This window comes from Brachyistius frenatus, unplaced genomic scaffold, assembly GCF_029030835.1.
Source record: "Brachyistius frenatus isolate BFR_SWC_R1_liver_20210118 unplaced genomic scaffold, ASM2903083v1 Contig_6, whole genome shotgun sequence".
NCBI lineage: Eukaryota > Metazoa > Chordata > Actinopteri > Embiotocidae > Brachyistius > Brachyistius frenatus.
This window is the reverse complement of record NW_027210605.1, coordinates 7,789,579-7,806,218: the sequence shown is the minus strand read 5'-3', so window position 1 is coordinate 7,806,218 and position 16,640 is coordinate 7,789,579. Positions and strand designations below refer to the sequence as shown.

The following is a 16,640-nucleotide window of genomic DNA, read 5'->3' as shown; positions in this document are numbered from 1 at the left end:
GAAGAGTTGACCTCTATGAGTTTGTTGTGGTCACAATCCCACCTCACCAATTATTTTTGTATAACTGGCTCAGTTAAAGGGGAACTTTGGTAATTTTTAGTATTACACGTCCATAAAGTCTGGGGACTTCCAAGAAACAGATTTGAGAGGAACAGTCAAAATCGATGCTGTGGAGGCGATGGTGTCCCGACCATGCTCCAGCCTTCCTATCTAAACATAGAAGACACCCTAACTTTTGGCTTCAGACACCTTAAAGACGGAGAGTCCATGAGCCCTGAGAGTTCAACTCGCCACAATTTTAAGAAAAAACAAGCAGAAACTAAGAAAACCTCTTCACCAATTTGATAAGAGATGAAGCTGCAAACTTATGAAAACACTACAAAAGAAATGTTTTCAGGAGACACTAACAAGTCATGAACATGGCGGGTCACGCTTGCTGCCGTGATAACTCATGAAATATCTGAAGTTGACTATTGAAGTAAACAAAACAGTTTTTTGTTAAAACATTCTGATGATGTTTTAACCCTGCAGCGTTTCAGTACACTTGTGATTTCTGGATTTCTAGCTTGTGTTTTCTAAATGCTGCACACATGTGCTCTCCAAATTGGTAAAGATGATTTTTGTCTTTTGTCTGTTTGTGTGCGTCTTCTCACGTCTTAGTGCGTTGAGCTCTCAGGACCACTGTGGGATAGAGTTGAACACTGGATTCAACACTTTCCATCATGCCTTCTGTTTTACTTTATAAAACCCCTGCACCCTTTTATGCCACACACCCAGTTTGTAAAGCAGGCAAGCCGAGTAGTACTCTGTTTCCATGCCTTCTAAATACCAAGTTACTTTATTTCACTTCTTTTAATTCAAAGATAGTCTGAAAAACCCAACAAAACAATGGTCGCCAAGGCCCTGAATTTGACAGGCAAAAAGGGGGGCTTCTCCTTTAAATCCAGAATATACATTCTATAGATTCTATACAGAATCTAAATTCTGAAATAGTATTGATAATTTCTGTCTATTATTTCTTCCATTTCTCCAGTTATTCGTTTCTCTATTTAACCAGTCTGTGCTTGTAAAGCTTCACTTCAACACCAGGTTCATAGTTTGTTCTTTCCTTCCTTCTCTCTCCAATTCTCTTTCATGTGAACTGAGAGGAACAGGGTCACCTGGGGCCCTACCCTTCTCTCTCTCTCTCTCTCTCTCTCTCTCTCTCTCTGTGTGTGTGTGTGTGTGTGTGTGTGTGTGTGTGTGTGTGTGTGTGTGTGTGTGTGTGTGTGTGTGTGTGTGTGTGTGTGTGTGTGTGTGTGTGTGTGTGTGTGTGTGTGTGTGAGAGTAGGTACTCTGAATCAGAATTTTCTCCTCTAAAACTCTTGTCTCGTGTTGCAGCTGCTGGAACACAAGAGGAGAGTCCCTCTGACTACAAATTAAGAGTCCTAATTGAGGACACACAAACACACACATACACCACACCTCCTCCTTTGCATCAGTTATTTTGGGAAGTCCCAGTTTGAGATTCGGACCCATTCCACTTATCCCTCTTTTATGCCAGCCCATTTTTCTCCCCGCCATCATTCCTGGAGTTGGGCCTAAATCCTCTCAGTTAAGCCGGGTTCTCCTCGGCGCGAGAATGCACGGGAGCACAGCGCTGATAGAGCTTGGCCGGCCTCATGATGGATTTGGTGGACTGGCAGGTACACAAAAGCCAACATCCATCCGATAAAGTACACCACACACCAGAAAATTAAGTATCTTTTCAGGAAGAGGCATTTAGCCAGTATCACGGGCTTATGTAGCGGTAAATATGTGCCGAGTCGTTCACTCTGAATGTCTTTGTCCTTTGACCGATTGTGTGCTTGAGTTTTTGGGATGATGCTAAAGACATGTTGTGTATAGCTTCATGTTTTAATGCAGACTGAACTGCAGGAGACAAAACAGAAGAGCACGCCCTCCATCCCACCCCTCCTTCCACTTTCATCTGGATCTCTACCCCCACTTTTTCATTTTTCTCTCCCTCACTCTCCTTTCATCATATGAAGGGGGAGGGAAAGCCCTCCTGGCCATTTCTACAACCCTGCCACCCCTCCACCACCACCCCCAATTTCAGCCCTCCCACCCCCCCGACTTCCCAACTCTTCTTTTGCCCATCAGGTCCAGAGAGAGCCCCTCAAACAACACCTTGCACCTACGTGCACGCGCGCGCACACACACACACACACACACACACACACACACACACACACACACACACACACACACACACACACACACACACACACCCCCGCCTCTTTCACGCACACACACTTTCATTTTCTGTGTCCTACACTTCAAACACATGAAAGGATGCTCTGCGGGGACCAAGGCTAAAGGGAGAGTTGGCGGTAAGGAAAAGGAGGAGGAAGCAGGGAGGGGGTATAAAAGCAAGCTTGAGAGGGAGATGTATAGGAGAGATGAGGGGCCCGGGGGGGTCCCCATCGGAGACCAGGTCAATGTCAAGGGGCTCTCGCTCAAGTGATTCACGTCAGCCTCTCAAGAGACAAAACAGCCATCCCTCTGTCCCACCTCCTAGACTGTTAATGTCTCAGAGTGTCAGTTTCTTAACAAGCTCCACCTGTTAATTGCAAGGGAGGATGTGGAGGTGGTGTACAATATGTTTTGGAAATAAACTTGAAAACAGTCAATGGATATATGGAGGAATTTGTCAGGTGTGGCAGGAAGGAATATTAGCAACATTAAAAGACCACTTGAGAAGATCTGACCGTGACAAACAGAACGTAACCACACATATGTCGCTATTACGAAAAGTTGTGTCGTGACAAAATCTTATTTCTAGCTCCAGGAGAATTCACTCTTCCCTCATTTCCTTTGACCATTTCTTCTCCCCAGTTTCTTTTTTTTTTTTTTTGTACTCCTATTCCTGGTGCCTCTTTACCATTGCCTCTTCTTCTTCTACACATAGACAGCTTTTAAGTGTGGTTTGTAAGAGGAATGCACGTGTGCAGAATAAAGGATAAGCGTGGAAACAGTCAAACGGAGTTGGAAAGTGGAAGTGAAGAAAAGGAGCGAGTTTGTCTGTGTTGGTGCCTGCCTCAAAACCGACGAGGCTTCTGGGAAAGGAAGCCAGCGATCAGACCGAGCCCTGGGCTGTAAAACCCCCACAATGCACTGTATGTTGCCTCTAACTCCTCTAAGACACAGGGAAAAGGCAATTAAAGCATTTATAGGCTTCGCCCCCTAGATTTGCAGCCAGCAATTAAAAATCATTACTAATCAAATAAAAATAAAAGTAGCTCAAACTACAATTCAGCCGGAGCATCGATTGGATTTATGCTACTGCAAAAGAGCCCATAAAGACTGGTAGGACTTACTGTTACATTCTTTAGAAAAATGTGAGAAAAAGGTTAACATTTAATGGCAGACACAGTGAAGTGAACATAAAGCCAACTTATAAAACCCAAATTAAGCAACTTTTCTCATTTTCTTTTCTCTCTATCAAACTACAATTCTCTCAAGCTAAAACCGGTAAATTTTATGTCTGTAGAAATGGAGTATATGTGTGACACGCTGGTGGTTTCCTGGGTGTAGGGAGATTTAGAGGGATGGCAGGCAGCCAATGAACGCTCCCGGATCAATCATGGCGTTGATGCATGTGAAGGCCTGTGGGTGCCGTTAACGACGGAGAGTCAGGGTGGTCAGAAATCACCCTGAGTGACACTTTGACACTGGGTGGGCAAGCACCACAAATAGAAATGTCAGCCGTCTCTATGGCTGGGGTTTTTACAATGGCAGCGGTGTGGCACACCTTAACATGGTACTCTGAACACAAGGCTACACTCTGGGGTTACAAAGCAGCACTGCACCTCAGTGACTTGGTGACAGGTGATGGAAGACTTTTTTTTTTTTTCATAGAAGCTGGTGAAGTGCTTCCAAAGGAATCTCTTTTAGTTTGAAGTAAAGCTCAAGTTTCTTTACAAAAATAAAAAACAGTAAAAAAAAAAAAAAAAAGTACATCTAGATCATTCATGAGTCAGTTCTTACTGATAGAGGAGGAAACACTACTCAGAATTTAAAAATCCACTGTGCACTAATGTACATACGGTGTGCGTTATTACACAAACAGAAATACAGAGACTGTGAACTGACCGTGGCCAGGCAGCCCCATGCTGCTCGCTAGCTGGTAGAGGCGTTGCTGCTGCTCCTCGTAGGACCCTTGCTCGCTGAGCGCTGACATCATGCGCCTGTAATGCTCCTCCGGGCTCATGTGGCCGTGGCTGCCGCCTGCTTCCACCACCGGGCTCTGAGAGTTTTCTGAGGAGAGGAGGAAGACACTCATCAGTGACTGTCAATATAAAAATCATCAGGAAATGAAACACTGACTTAAACTGCAGGCTCTAAAACTCCTCTATTACGTTTACAATAAACTATATTTTCAGCATGTGGTTGAATAATACCTCATGTATTTAACCAAGTCCGCATTCATTTGCATGTCAGTCATCATTAGGTAGGGCGTGACACAATCAGCTTTAAACCATTGGTGGATTCAAACGGCAACCGGCGGTAACAGATTTGGAAAATTTGTAGTTTAATGACTAAAAAGCTACTTCAGGAGATCACTTAACACAACATCAAAGACTGCTGTTTCTCATTCCAGCAAACTATACCACGAGTTTACCCCCAATAGGAAAGGAAAAGAACTAAACCTAATACGAGGGAGTCTTGACTTTTTCTCAATGGCGGGTTCATTCACTGCTGTCCAAAAGGCCAGTCTGCCTTTTTTGCACATTAGTTCCTCTGAGCAGTGTCTATGCTTGACACCAGAATATCAGTCGTAAAAAGAGGGGATTTGTTTCTGTAACTTTTTGTGATTTTGGCTGATAAGACAGGTGTATTTTTAGGATAATAGTCACACCTTGTGCAGCTCTCAAGACATCACAAAGAACCATGGTAGACCCAGAACAAGGATTTGCACAGAATTCATTTTAAACACCTGCAAACTAGCAGTTTTGTTTTTTATGATTACTGCCCTCTCTGACATACAGCCGTCCTCAAATATATCGGCCAGACGTGCTTCTACACAGATAATTTCTGAGGAAGTTGCCACTGATGGACTGAAAGCCTCTTCACGTGACGCTCTACACATACATCCATGCATTGTTAATGTTCTGAGCCTGACCCCATCATGAACTCACAATTCCTCTGACACAAAGCGCAGCAGTATCCATCCAGTGCAAGATCAGAAGTACAGTTGATTTGCAAAACTGTATTTTCACTGGATATAATGCAGACTACAAAAAAAAAAAAGAACAAAGAAAGCCACTTAATTTTTACCACTGTATGTGTGTGTAACGCTCATGAGCTGTGCTTAAGGTGTTGTGAAGTCGTTGTGGTGTATGATATCTAGCGGGCTGTCAGTCCCCATACTTAATCTCCCTCTCTGACCTCCCTCCTCCCCCTATCCGTCAATAGTAACATGATCTAAGGTGAGGGTGGTGGGGATATGGGGAGGTGGTTGGGGAGTTAGAGGAGAGAGACGGGGGAAGAGGTGGAGGAGGGAAAGCAGAGGAAAGCGGGGGTTATTTTTACCACCCTCCTCCTTATTGAAACCTGAGTCTGGCCCCGGGCAGGCGAGCAGGAGTGGCGCTGAGGAGCGGAGGTGGGGTGGAGGTGGTGAGGGAGGAAGCGAACACGCAAGCATCTCTGTCTCCACCGCCGAGCTATACCTAATCCACCCAAGGTCCTCAAGTGTGTGTGTGTGTGTGTGTGTGTGTGTGTGTGTGTGTGTCTTTCTGTCTGTGTGTGCGTGTGTGCGTGTGTGTGCGCGCGCGCGCACTCAACTAGTCTGTGCCTGTCTAAAGTTTTCCTGCTCTCTAAACACAGCAGGGGGTGCCGACTTTGCAACTGAAAGAAAAACAGACATCATTTACACAGCGGCATCCAACCTCTCTGGCTCCATCCATGCGCTACTCTCCCAGACTCTCTTTTAGTCTATTGCTCCACCTGCATTAGTCATTAAAGGATAGTGTCCGTCACCGCACTCATAGGCAAAGAAGATAACACGCAAATACAAACACGCAAACAGGTGCCGGGTCAGGCTTTGGGTGTGGACAGAGCTCAAGGTTAAGACACGGGATCAGCGATGTTTTGAAAAGGCTTAAATGCACTTCTGTGGATAGCGAGCTGCACACACACACTTATACATACCCACACAAACAGCCTTCTTTATCTGTCTCTCTTATGTGTATATATACAGCAAAGAAACTAAATATGCACAGCATATACAGAAGTTGTTTGATTTGAAAGCCAAAAACCGAAACATACGTACTCCGAGGTACAGAAACACAAAGTCAAAAGAAAATCACGCTAGCCCCATTTGCCTTAAGAAGAAGCCAAGCGAGGGTACACAAACAGACACAGACACTTATAAACACACACACACACACACTCTCTTTTAACCAATAACAAGCCCATGCATCTTTTAGAGGCTGGGTTGTGTCTCAGTAAGACGATAATGGCCAGGAATGAGTGCTTCTATACACAGAGAAAGAGGAAGATGCTCCAGGCAGGGCTGCTGTCGGTCAAAGGTCATCCAGTGGGTAAAGCTGAAAACAGGCTGAGCTCTACACAACTCAATCTGATCTCCAAATTTACTGATGCAAATACTCTCTCCCAACTGAGTGTTACACAAAATGCAACCATCATAAAACAAGATTTCATTAACATGTCAAATGATTGGAAGCATGTGGAGAGTGTGTGTATGGATGTTGTTTGTGTGTCTGCAGAGATGAGGCTAGATGTGTGGTGAGCTGCCCTTGGTTTTGCCTGCTGTATAATGCATCAGTCAGGAAGTTTTCCTAAAGAGGAGCCCACAGGGACCGACTCGGTGGCTGTGTCGGCTCCATGCCGGGCGCCCGGTTTCACACCACACAAGGGAGATATGAATAATGGAGGATAGCGACCGGATTGCAGCGTTACGTAGGGGCATTGTCTTGCCAAGGTGCGCCTTGTCAAGGTCCGTCATCTCGCTAATTTCTCCTCGAGAGCGAACAAAGGTGGTGTATGTTTACTTGAGCGTGCGTGCCTTTGAATATTGCTGCACATGTTTGTGTGTTTGGAAGAAAGCAGAAAGGACGAGCACCTTCTTAAAGGAGCAGTTCACTAAAATCACAGGTTTTTTTCATCTGTGGTAGAAAATAGCTCAAATGAAATCTGTTCAAAGTGAAGTCTGTAGATTGACCTGAGGAATTCAGACATTGCACAAGTTGAAGCGTTTGTTTTAGATGACATTTGTCAATATTTTGAGCAGCACAAGTTCTCCTTTTGCTGTGCTAAAAATAGGCATCTTATTGGGGTAGCAGCTGACTCTCAGCCAAAATTCAGTCTTTTCATTGTTGCAAACCATAAGCAGAGTTCATAAGCGAAAGCTATGCTTTGGTAATTTGGTTGTACTAACCCTTTACTAACTCCCTTTAACGTCCGTGTATGCAAAAATATAAGTCTGTAAGCAAGACAAGCTACAAGACATAGACCGAGAGAGATGACATGAAAGTGAAACTGTTTCTGGAGCTGCTTCATGTTCCGTTTTCAAACTGCCGCCCTTCGAGACAGAAAGCTGAGATCAACCAATCAGCTCTCCTGACACGCAGGTCTGCATGATGTGTTTGGGAGGTGCATACATCAGCTGCTCTGTGGGCCTCTGCAACTTCTGCAACACCTTTCTCTGCATAGTTCTGCATGTTCCTCTGTCTATCATTGGAGAAGCATAATTTGGGCTCAACACACTGACAACCACCAGAAACTGAATCAACACAGCCTCAATTTTCTCATTCTTCAATCGGTAGCGTCCATCTTTTCTCTTTCATTTAACACTCGGGTATTCCGTCCTCTTCCCTAAAATGTTCACGCATTTCCTCTCAGAAAATGCAGGTCACAACACATCTGTAACGTCGCGCACACACAAATAAACCTGCGTGGTCTTACCTTTGGGGGAAACACTGCGTGACTTCTTGCTGTCAGAGGGACAGTCACTGCTGCTGTTGGGAGAGAAGCTTCTCCTCTTGCCTAGAAGGTCGTCTGTAAACATACGCATACAAAGGGAGAAAACAGCAGTCAGTAAAAAGAAGAAAGGCTTGATAGTGCCTCTGTGTGCTCCGTGTCTACCTGCGAACATGGCGGCTGCTTTGGAAGTGAACAGTTAGAAGAAAGAGAGCGTAACGGAGTCCAAGAGGTAAAAAGTGATGTGTGGAGAGAAGGAGAGAAACAGAAGGAGTGAAGGAAGCCACGGGCATCTGGAGATGAGCCTGTTCTGTCAGCGATGAGAGAGGCCTGTACAGATCTGCCCACTTTATTCACTCTGTCTCTCTGTCTCCGTGTCTCCGTGTCTCTTCCAACGTCTCTTTCCAACAGTTCGTCCTCAAGTGTTATCACCGTTCTTCCTCTCTCTCCCTACTCCTCTTTCTCCCCTTTTCCCTGATGTTGGCACACAAACTTTTTATTGCAGTGAGCAAAAGCCTCTCAGCTGCTTGAGAAATTCCTCTCAGCCGACATTATGTCTATATCGTGTTTATTTCTAGTTTTTGTACGTCCACAACAACCATCCCCTCTGTTGTTGTCCTCCCCTCGTAAACACGCTTGGCTCATATTTCCATCTGCTTTTTTCTCCTTCTGTTCTCATCTAGGTGTCTTTGAACCCAACTCCCATTAGGAGCTCGCTCTCTCTTCCCATTAAGACCGCCCCCCCCTGCCTCCTCCTCCTCCCTGTTGTTCCCCTCTACCTCCACCCCTGCCACCAACGAGGAGCATCTCGTGTACAATTACAGCACCCCCTACTGCCTCCTCCTCCTCTCCTCCCATCTCGTCTCTCACTCTTCCTTCCCGCCCCATTGCCTCACCTCCACCCCCCTCAAACACACCTCAAATCAATACAGGCCTAATCAGAGAGGGAGGGGATGCAGAGCACATCGCACGCAGCGCCGGCAGGAAGGAAAGAGCCGTTTGTCATCTCTCTCTCTTTCTCTCTCTGTTTCTATCTCATGCTCCTCTGATTTTTCTCTAACTCTGTTTCTTCCTCCACACAAGACAGCCAAGCCACAGCAGCAACTGCTTCCCTCCTTCCTCACTTTCTCTCCCTCTCACTTCTCAGTGTGTATTTTTAGGGATGGGGGGGTGTTTTATCCTCCCTCAAGGAGAATGGTTGCTCTCTCCTTCTGTCTCTCCTTTTCAGCAGAGCAATTTTTCATCATTTGCACAGCATGTGTGAACAGCAAGGAGAAATAAAGAAAAAAAAAAAAAAAAAAAAAGGGGGGGGGGGTGCGATACAAAAAACAACAACAACGTGATTGCGTCATAGCACACAACCAAACAGAGTTTGGGGGTTTCTGTCCTTTGTCCACCCCAGATAGTGTTGTTGCCTTTGTGACGGACAGACAGTTATCAATACACGAGTGAAGCTGGAGTGGCGTCTGACCTTTAACCTTTAACCTACTACCCAAACTTATGTTCTTTCCTCTCAATAACAAGAGACTGGGGGGTTAGACAGAGATTTAGATGAGTCTCTGAGGATTTTGTTGTGCTGCTAAAGAAGCCCGGGTGTTGATAAGAGGGTGAGTGAGCAAGCGAGAGAGGGAGCAGGTTCATTAATGATCCCGTGTTTGATGTTGCCTCTCAGGTCCTGAGGAGATCCACTCCCTATACCATCCTAAAGAGACAGCAGGATGGAGGGAGGAGCGCTAATGGACAAGTACATGCACACACTTTCTCCTTTATGATCTCCCATTCTGTTTTTCTTCTCATTTTCAAAATAGGTTCAGTACATTTCTTTCAAAAACACCTCTAAAGGTCTCCATCTATCCTATTAGTGAGGTATTAACAAAGAGAGAGCGAGAACCCCCATTAGTCAAACCCCCTCTTCGACCAAACACATACACGCTCACACCCAGAGCCTCTCGTGATCAAACACACACACAGACACACACTTGAGTCGTCTCGTGAGCCGACCTCACTCAAGACACTGCATCTCCTGAGCGAGTGCCCGAGGGCCAGAGATTTGAGGGCGGAAAGCTTTTAAAGCCAATTAAATGGGGCTTCTTAGAGCACCGGCGCTCCCTTTTTATGCCGAACTCTGAGCTCTGCTAGCATCTATACTAAACCTTTTACTCCCACTAACACCGCTTACAGTCAAGTTTGCTACCCCAGGCCTTTCCCTATTACCTGCTTGTTAATACTGCTCAGGAATTAGCGGTTATGGAGTTTTATTTTAGCTTCAAAGCTGTGATTTTAACTGAAAATACTGCTTTATTATTAGGTGCACATTACCTGCTATGATATAACCCCCCCCCCTGTTTTTGCCATTTCTGGTCAACAAATAGTCTACAGGCCAACCTTTTTAAAGAAGTAGACCTAAACACACCTAGTTCTAACCTCTGCCTCAGTTCCACCTTGCTAGTTAACCTCCTCCTTATCTGCTGTCCCTCGCACTGAGAGAAAAAGATGGATGAGAAGAGAGGGACAGAAACAGAAAGAGGAAACAGCAGGACCTTAACGACTTCTCTTTCATGTTACGCCACCAGGGCGACTCATCAGGCGGGAGAGCATTCCCCTTTCTCTCTTGCTCTCTGATTTCCTTTTCCTCCCTCAAACTTCAGTCCTCCTCCTCTCCTCTCTCCATCCCATGGAGTGTGTTGACAGCTCAGACAGCCAGACTCCTTAATTCCTCTCGTACTCCGTTAATCTGTCATCTTTATCAGGCCGGGGTGGGGTGGGAGGGGGCGGTGGGGGCTGCGGTGGGGGGGGGGGGGGGTGACAGGCGGGGACGTGGGGTGGGCCGCCAGCCGCAGCCCCCCGATCAATCTCCACATTACAGCTGACAGAATGGTGCTAATAACTTATTGATCCCCCCTCCGTGCGCCGGGGCCTCCGCCGGCCCTGAAAGCCCTGCCATTGATTGGCTTACGGGCCGATGCAGCTGGGAAAGGGAGGGGAGGATGGGGGAGGATGGGGGAGGGTTGGAGGCGGTTCATGCAGTTGGGGCAAGAGGCGCTTCTGATCACGCTGGGAGGAGGATGCACCACCGCCAACATGTTCACATCTCGTAACACTGCTGCGTAAACTGCTCGTCTCTTTGTAATATTCTTTCTAATAGGAGGAGAGAAACTAAGAGGAGGACACGGAAGACCACCAATAGAGAAGATTAGGAAAAATCATGAGAAGATGGCAATGTCAAAAATATGTCTGACCTTAAAGTGAAAATCTGTGACTTTGTCATATAAATAAATGTCCCATTTACAACAGCTTATAGTTATGTAACACAAGAAAAAAAAAAAAAAAGAACGCGGTTAACGCTAGCTTTTGTTTTAGTCATCATAAATGCCTTGGGTCAGATTCAGTCAGTTTGTTCCTCTAAAAATCATCTGCACAGGTGGTGCTACACAACAAGTGATAGTTTCCATTAGCAGTAGACTGGGGCTGTGACAGCCACTGCTAAGAGTTCTTCATTACTTCCTTGTTTGTCTTAATTGTCACAGCTAAAAGATAGCACAACACAATTTACTCTTAGGTCTCTTTTTATAAGTCAATATAAATGGAAAAAACATGTCAAACATACTGTACGTTTCTTTGGGCATAGTTAAAAACAAGCTTCCCTGTGCAAACAAATTCTTCCTTTGTGGCTTTCACTCTGGACACTGCTTAACAGCAAGGAAACAAGAGTTGTGAAAATATATAAAAAGAAAAGAATAAATAAAATATTAGAATAAGAACACTATATACGTATACAATGTACAAAGTTGTATTAGAAAACAACATATTGTTGCATATAGTCTATATACAGACCGTGGGAACTCAGTGACATTTCTATATTAATAAAAATTGAAATAATAAAGTTCCATCTAATATTTAATCGCCTAGTGTCCTCTATCACATTATTCCTGCTTCCTTTGTTAAATCTTCCAATCTGTCATCCCAGCAATCATCTGTCTTTTTCTGTTTACAGGGTCTGTTGCTCAGCAACGGTTCATACCAAAATATGCATGTTAAATATTAACAATTAATAAACAACACGAAATTCACAGCGTATTAAAGGCTATTAAAGTTTTACAAGAATTTTCAAATCATTCTGTCTATGACACAAGTAGCAACTGAATGTAACAGTGACACTGTAACAGTATTGTGATTCTTGTCAAGTGATACTTTGCAAAGCATCATTTTACACACCAGGGATTATCAGAAAAATGACTTTGCCCAAAAACAATAATATACCAAATCAAACTCAAAATTGATTAAGAACAACTGAGACTATAGAATGAAATCCTCTGAAAGGTAGGTCAAACTATTTATTTCCATTATTAATTCAACTATGTATTCTTGTTTTCTTTGAATCTCATCTCTTGGTGGAAGTGTTAAGCGTCTCTTTTTGAACGTTAACTCTGAGAAACCATTTTGTTATGGCAGTGCAATTACATCCCCGTTAACCAGTGGGATGTTTTATAATATTTACTACCCACATTTCCCTTTTTGCTTCTGTATGTCAAGGCTTATATCAGCACAAATCCTGGAATGTTTACTTTGGTGTAGAATTGCCTTTCTATGCTAATAATGTAATAACTAGCTGGTAATACTTTAAAAGAAATCCTCACTCACAATCAGTTTGAAAGAAAAGGCCTTGCACAAACACGCTGGGCTGCAGACTCACACGCAAGCAAACATCTAAAACTAGGCCTTTAAAACCACACACGGAAAGGTGCGCATGCACAAACACACACAAAAATGTGCTCAAGCCCCAAACCACTGCTACAACCCCCCAACCACACACACGCCGACAGCCTGTAACTGCCTCTGGGAGTCTGAGTGTATGGAGCAAAGGGGAGAGAGAGAGAGAGAGAGAGAGAGAGAGAGAGAGAGAGAGAGAGAGAGAGAGAGAGAGAGAGAGAGCGCGCGGCGGCGGCGGCCCAAAAACACCTTATCTGACTGTTTGAGTCTCCGGTCTGACCGCAGAGCCACGGTTTACAGTCTCCACAGGCAGCCAGACTCTCAGCGTCGGCGCCCCTGCCCCCCCTCCCCCTCCCTCCCTCCCTCCCTCCCTCCTCCACACCCCCACCCCCCTCCCCCTCCCTTCTTCCCTCCTCTCCACCGCTCACAGAGCTTCTGAATAGCCAGTGGCTGGGGATTGAGCGAGCAAAGGGGGGAGGGAGAGAAGAAGGAGGGAGGCAGCCCTCCTGTCTGTCCCTCAGATTTAATTAACGGCCCACTCCGGCACAGAGACGACCCAGCAAGGCTGCTTCCCTTTCCTCCTGACCCACACACACACACACACACACACACACACACACACACACACACACACACACACACACACACACACACACACACACACACACACACACACACACACACACACACACACACACACACACACACACACACACACACACACACACGGAGCCGTTCGCCGCCATAGTCTCTGCTCGCCCTCCCCTGATACCACTACCGCACTCATTCATCTCTATTTCTCCTGCCTCTCTATTTCCAAATGTTTCTTCCATCTCCGCATCCCTGTCTCTAGCTGTTGCAGACGTTTCCCTCGGTTTCTCTCTCTTTTCCTTAACTTCTTGCCTGTAGTACTCCCTCACCCCCCCCCCCCCTTCACCCCTCCCCCGCCCCCTCACCCTCCCACAGTTCATTGGGAGATGCTTTTGGAGGATAAGTCAAATAGTGCAGTTGATTGACAGAACAGAGTAAACACAATATCAGAGCAGCGAGCCGCGTTTACCGTCTCATCCACCTCAAAGTCAAATAATCTAAAACTTCACACCCATTTCACCCACCTAAGTATTTGGAATCGAATTTGAACCCATGTTGATTTTTGCGTAGGCACGCATCTGTATAACTACGTGTTATTTTTGTGTGTAATTGTGTGTTTGTGAATGTGTGTGTGTGTGTGTGTCTAATTTCACTGGCAGACAGAATTAGAGCCAGTGGCTGATCGGATTGGACTTGTTTACAGACACGAAGCGAGCCGCTTAGGCAGCCTGTTAAATCTCCCTTTAATGCTCAAACGGACAGATTTTAGGGTCTTGGACCCCCTATGGCGTCGGCTACACTGTCCTCACACACACCCCCATCACTAGCCCACACCCACCTCTATCCCCTCTTGTCCTCCTCCGTTAAGAAAACTATTCCGTGCTCTGATTTCTCCATTAAGTTTAGGAACTGATTAGGCTGGTATATTAATGGAAATCTGTCCCAAACTGGGGTCTAAGACACTGGCTGAGCTGGCTGCTGAGCAATCTAATACCCTCCACCACCCACCCACCCTACCTGATATCACAGGCACCGTATGGACAATTAATCTGGCAGACAGAGGAGATGAGCACAAAGAGAGAGGGTATGGATGTGTTGGGTCTGGGGTGATTATGCCACTTGCTGCGCCTCTGGTTAATGGGATAAGAGGGGACAGGGTCGAACTCCGGGCAACAGTGGAGCAAAGGTATGGTCTTCACTGATAATAAGGCACCTTGTTCTTTAATTAAGGGGAAATGCATTTAGTTAAAAGTACCTGGATTATCTGATGGATGGTTTAAATTCAGGTGATTCCTTTATCAAGATTAAGAGTTCAGATTTAAATTCTTTCCTGTAGGCAAAAGCCAGCATAGATATTAGGAAAAACATTATTATTTATCAAAAATCACATTCAGTAAATATTTTGTGAGTGCACAAATAGTCAACCCTAAAATATTGCCTTAATATCAATATTGAGGTATTTGGTCCAAAGTATCATCATATCGAATTTTGCCCATATCATTTTAAAGTGAAAAGTTTGTGCTGGTGTAGCACTGCTGCTATCGGACGTACCTTTTTAAACAACACATAAACTACTGTACAACTACCTCAGCATGGTGACAGCATCCAATACAGCGTGCTGATTGCTGAATAGTGATGTGCACACAGAGGCTGTTTTACTGCCATGTGTCTTTCTTTGATGGCTGCATCATATCCTCAAACAGGCTACTTGACAAATAGCTGTGATTAAATGCGGTCTGTGTGTAAGCTGTATGAAAAGCTCTTAGCTTAGCACATGCACACCATGGTTCCTCTGCTCACATGAAACTGGATTAATGGCAAACAAAGCTATTTATTCAGAGGTAATTTAAAACAGGGGGTTTAACAAAAATCCTGGAGTGCGGCAGAGAATGTGGGAAGAACATTAAGCAATCAACTTGAGAGCAACCTTTAGGAATGAGTAATAAGCTTATGTTAAATTCCCCCAATCAGACAAATTAGAGTAAATTAAATTGTTAATGGAACCTTTACATATGTTACAGGAGATGTAAAGGGGCATATATCATGAGTCTGGATGCAAAGGAAGAAGGAAAAAAATAAACAAGTTCGACAGGAAAGAGAAGAAAGACGACACCTTCTACTTTACTTGCATTATGCATGCATACTGGCAAACCCTTTAACACACACACACACACACACGCACACGCGCACACGCACACACACACACACACACACACACACACACACACACACACACACACACACACACACATGCACACATGCACACAAAGCCTCATGGGGATCCTACCTGTGTGTCCAGTACTGGTGCTGTGGTCAGAGGCTGACTGGCCTTCGGGCATGCCGTGCTGTCTGGTGTGGTGCAGGTTGGAGATAATTGTAGAGAGGTCACTGTCACGACTGTAACACACACACACACACACACACACACACACACAGGAAGGAGAGGACACATTTAAAAGCAGCTGCAAACAAACTTAATTTCACAGTGTGATCCAAATCAGCACGTGGAAAAACGCAGCAGCGCATTAATTCGAAGCATTTCACACACGACTTACCGCAGAAATCCTCTATCCAGACAGACCTGTCCCCCACACAGAGTCAGCAGCTACAAGTGGCTGTCCTGTCAACTGGCTCTTAGCTCTGAGGTGTGTAATACACTGTGACAGACTACCGTATCCAGCACTTTCGGGTCTCATCCCCACTCATCTTCCACACTAAGATGCATTAATGAACATATTCACAACTCATAAGTAGTTTAACAGCTTAAAACCTGATTATGGCTCTTTTTTAAACTGTGGCTACTAGCAGCTATTTTAAAGAAATATGGCAACTGAATAATGTGGAGGGACAGATGAAGAATATTTAAGATAAAATACACAACATCAAGCCTTCAACTGGGTTTACTCTATTAGTAGGAATGTGATATTTAAACGACAACGCAATCTGTGGTACATGACAGTTCTATTCTCATGCCTCTCTTCAACAGGAGGTCCGTCACCAAAAAAAAAAAAAATTGTCCACAAGAGTCTCTCAGACACCCGCTCCTGCCCTTCAGCATCCAAAGGAGGAGCAGGAGGAGGGTTTACAGATTAGGCCCAGATTTGTTTGGAGCCGCTCTGTCCTTCCAGATTCTCAACCCGCTGCCTTTCTAAACTCCCTACACCAGTGGACCCACACAACTGTGTCATGGAGGTATTTTATTTGCAATCTGATTACCATCCTGATCGCATTAAATGGCATAATGATGGGAAATAGGCGCTTAGTGTTTGAGGGTAGTATGGCAGCCGCGCAGTACGAGTGCAGTCAGTGTAATGGCAAACAGCTTGTGTGGTAGGAGACGAGCAGGGCTGAATTTT

At 45.1% G+C, this 16,640-nt stretch overlaps 1 protein-coding gene across 3 annotated transcripts in view; it reads right to left on the bottom strand.

The window, feature by feature from the left end:
• samd11 (sterile alpha motif domain containing 11) overlaps positions 1 to 16,640 on the bottom strand; it is a 53,118-nt gene that overhangs the window by 14,709 nt on the left and 21,769 nt on the right. For all 3 annotated transcript variants that reach the window (XM_069689056.1, XM_069689057.1, XM_069689058.1), the window contains exons 4-6: positions 15,572 to 15,681; positions 7,969 to 8,061; positions 4,135 to 4,299 (exon numbers count right to left, since the gene is read on the bottom strand). In XM_069689056.1, the coding sequence (XP_069545157.1) occupies positions 4,135 to 4,299; positions 7,969 to 8,061; positions 15,572 to 15,681 (368 nt within the window). The remainder of the gene's footprint in view (positions 1 to 4,134; positions 4,300 to 7,968; positions 8,062 to 15,571; positions 15,682 to 16,640) is intronic.